Consider the following 3,635-nt stretch of genomic DNA (forward strand, 5'->3'; position numbering starts at 1 on the left):
TCGAAAAGTGGGCTTTAAACTGGAATTTGCCTAGAGAACAGTTCTGTAATCTTTTAAAATTGCTTAGAAATAGTGGTAGATTTTTTAGTGATATACCAAAAGATCAACGCACTCTTCTATCTACTACTTGTAGCATTGATATTGTTGAAAAATGAAATGGCCAATTTATTTATTTTGGTTTGCAAAATGGTATTTGTGAGTCATTGAATGAAGTCATTAAATATTGATGAATGAGTTATTGAATGAAGTCATTGAATATTGATGAATGTGTTGAAGTAGATATAAATGTTGATGGTTTGCCGTTGTATATGTCGTCAAATTTACAGTTTTTGCCGATACTTTGCAAAGTTGTTAAATGTTTTGGACAACCATTTATAGTGACAATTTACTGTGGTATGAATAAACCAAGTAGTGTTAATGAATTTTTAGATAATTTTATGGTTGATGCTAACAATTTAATTAAATATGGACTGCATGTTGATGGAAAACATGTAAATATTAAAATTAGTGCTTTTGATTGCGATGCTCCTGCAAGAGCATTTATTAAATGTATTGCAGGACATACATCTAAAAATGGTTGCGAGCGTTGCACAAGTGTTGAGATTGCCTACCACCATCGAACTGTTTTTAAAGAACCAATTGGTCAGCTTCGAACAGATGCACAACTTTGAGCAGGAACAAAAAATCTGCACAAAAAATCAAATAGCCCATTACTGCAAGTATATAATTTTGACATTGTTCAACATTTTATTTTAAACATAATGCATCTTGGTTTTTTAGGTGTATGCAGAAAGTTTATGCATTGTATAAAGGCAGGACCTTGAAATGTTCGTTTAAATTATAGAAATGTTGAACTCATTCTAAGAAATTAATAGAAATAGAAAAAAGCACACCTTCGGAGTTTGCAAGACGCCCCCGAAGTTTAATACATTTAGAAAGGTGGAAGGCTACAGAATTTCGTCAAATGCTGTTGTACACTGGCATTGTTGTATATAGAGACATACTGTCTTCTGATTTGTATGAATTGTTTTCTGCTTAATGATACTGCATATCAAAAATGATTTACAAAGAATTCGTCTTTTGGACTTTGCTAATGAGCTTTTGCAGGGTTTTGTGCGAAACTGTAAAGTGTCAATTGTTTGTAACTTATCATGTGCACAATCTTCCTCATTTAGTCAAAGATGTTAAATACTATGGTTGTTCTCTATCAAATCTTTCATACTTTTCATTTGAAAATTATTTGCAACAACTTAAATAGAGTTACAAAATATCAAGAATAACCCCTTAGCCTCTGCTGTAAAGCGCATCCAAGAAAGATTCATTGTAAGGTTCATAACATTGAAAAAAAAATGTTTCCATCAAATTGTCCGATACAAGAAGAGATAAATTTTTTTTAAGCAATACAGGCTTATACTGTTAAAGTATTGATATTGACAACAGTGCTAATGAAACAGTGCTGCTTTGCAAATACATACATTCAAAACACTTGCAATCTTTTTTCTATGCGCCTCTTGATAGCATGCAGCTTGGAATACTTGTTTGTGATGAACTAAAACTAAAATATTGCACATGTGCGATGTGAATCAGAAACTTTATTCTACGAAACATTTAACTGGTCTAATATTTTTTCCAGTCAATAATGAGCTTAATTAATATATCTATACTCTATTTCACAAGTTTTTACTATGTTGGGCCACTTACTCTTTTATAAGTAATCTATTATTTAATTAGTTTAATTATTTGGTTAAAAATAAAGTATTTTTATTTGATATTATCTTATTCATATATGTTTAGTAAAATAATGTGTGTTCCTGTGTAACAATATTATTGTTATTATAGAAATAATATATATGTAACATGTTATTATAGAAATAAAACATTTCCATAAATTTTATTAAATCATATCATAATATTTTTATAAACATAAATAATTATTAAAATATAAGTGTTTTTATTTAAAAGTTTCAACTAAAAAATTAAATCTTGTATTTTTGTGATTTTTAGTAAGTTCGAGTAGAGTTTGTTAAAAAATTTTATTTGAAGAAATTTTTTACTTGCAGCTAATTAAAAAATGACAGGACATAAATTCTGTGTTGCAGTTTGGGAAGAAGGACGAAACATTGTTGAAGACATTGTTCCATGTAGTTGGATTGATATCGAAAGTAAACTTGTTAATTTTCCGAGAAATCCTGTTAATTCAGTTCTATCGAAGATAAAGTTGTGTTTTCTAAGCCTTGGTTTTCTTTCCCATTAATTAAAATTAAGTGTTCTAATGGTTGTAACTTTTTTATTTATTTTCGATCAATTAGTTAAATACCCCAGTATCGAACACTGCCATGGTGATGGAATACAACCAATAGGTAATACTGTGATCAATAATAGGAAAAGGACTTTACTGCTGATAAGTCTTGAATTTTGTCAATATTCAAAGCTATGATCAGAATATTTTCTTTTATAAATATAATAAATAAACATCTTTAACACATTCTTTATTAGATACACAAGAGTTTCTAGTTCCAAATTAACTTTTTTAAGTTCATTTTTATCTCAGTGATGTACCTCATATAATTTTTATTATACAATATACCCAATATAAAAGCTCATGGAATTTCATACAAACTGTTAACAGTCTGTATGAATTTCCTTGAGTATAAAGGCATAATATACAGTGGTCACACCTATTTAGGGATGGCCACTGGAAATCATAGAAATTTCATGATATTTTATTTGGTCACGAAATTTTTAAATTATCAATTAAGTCATGTAAAATTGAACTTTTCACTATTTATTTTCACTAGAAATGATCACTAATTTTTTTCTGCTAGGGATATTTTTCAGGATATTTGTAAAAAAAAAAGATAATTTGATACACTTGCGTGTCTTGTGTTAAACACATATAAGTGTCTTGTTAATTTATAAAAAAATGTTGGTATGCAAAAACATGAAATAGTTGCTTTTGTTTTTTCAATGACTTAGAAAGAGAATCTATAATATTATTGCTGATATCATCAAAAAAGTAAGATTAAACCGGTAGAGTGAAAAAACGTATTCATCACTTAGTAATTCTAATAATCCTAACAAATCCAAAATATTTTTTTTGATGAGTCAAATACAGCATATATTATATATCTGTACTTGTATACCGTCGTTTTAGTTCAAGACCAAGTTAAAATGCTAACATATCTTCCTTTTACGTTTGTTCCAGATCTAGACCAAGATAAAATGCTAACATATCTTTCTGTCACCAGTGAAATAGACGCAATCTGTGAGAATGATATTGGTTACAGTGAACAATACATGGAGTCAGGTTTCATTTGTTTAAGTAACTGATCCAGTCTTCTTCGTTTGGCGAGCGCTTTCGCGCTCATGCATTTTTGCACTCGCCCACACGCTCGCCAATACTTTGGTTAGCGCTTTTTTTAGCGCTCGCCAGTAATTTTCAAGCGTGTTTTTATATTGCAACAAATCTTTTCTTTGTCAAATACTTTTAAGATTTATTTACTTATCTGAAAAATATTTTTTTTGCATAAGTTTTTGATAAGTAGAACTATTAAAATTATTAGTGCAATATCATCTTATAGCGTTTTCCATGATGGAATTATAGTAATTAACGTAATAAAAGATATTTTTGACAT

At 28.9% G+C, this 3,635-nt stretch overlaps 1 protein-coding gene across 1 annotated transcript; it reads left to right on the forward strand.

Annotated features, from left to right (window-relative positions):
• The first annotated feature begins 242 nt into the window (after positions 1 to 242).
• LOC136082724 (uncharacterized) lies at positions 243 to 671 on the forward strand. The gene has a single exon (XM_065802146.1). It carries the CDS (start codon positions 243 to 245, stop codon positions 669 to 671), a length of 429 nt encoding a protein of 142 aa, XP_065658218.1.
• Positions 672 to 3,635: the final 2,964 nt, after the last annotated feature.

This window comes from Hydra vulgaris, chromosome 07 (genome assembly GCF_038396675.1).
Source record: "Hydra vulgaris chromosome 07, alternate assembly HydraT2T_AEP".
Lineage (NCBI taxonomy): Eukaryota > Metazoa > Cnidaria > Hydrozoa > Anthoathecata > Hydridae > Hydra > Hydra vulgaris.

Coding starts and splice junctions, on each gene's coding strand:
- LOC136082724 (XM_065802146.1), top strand. CDS start 243: ATGAAGTCATTGAATATTGATGAATGTGTTGAAGTAGATATAAATGTT.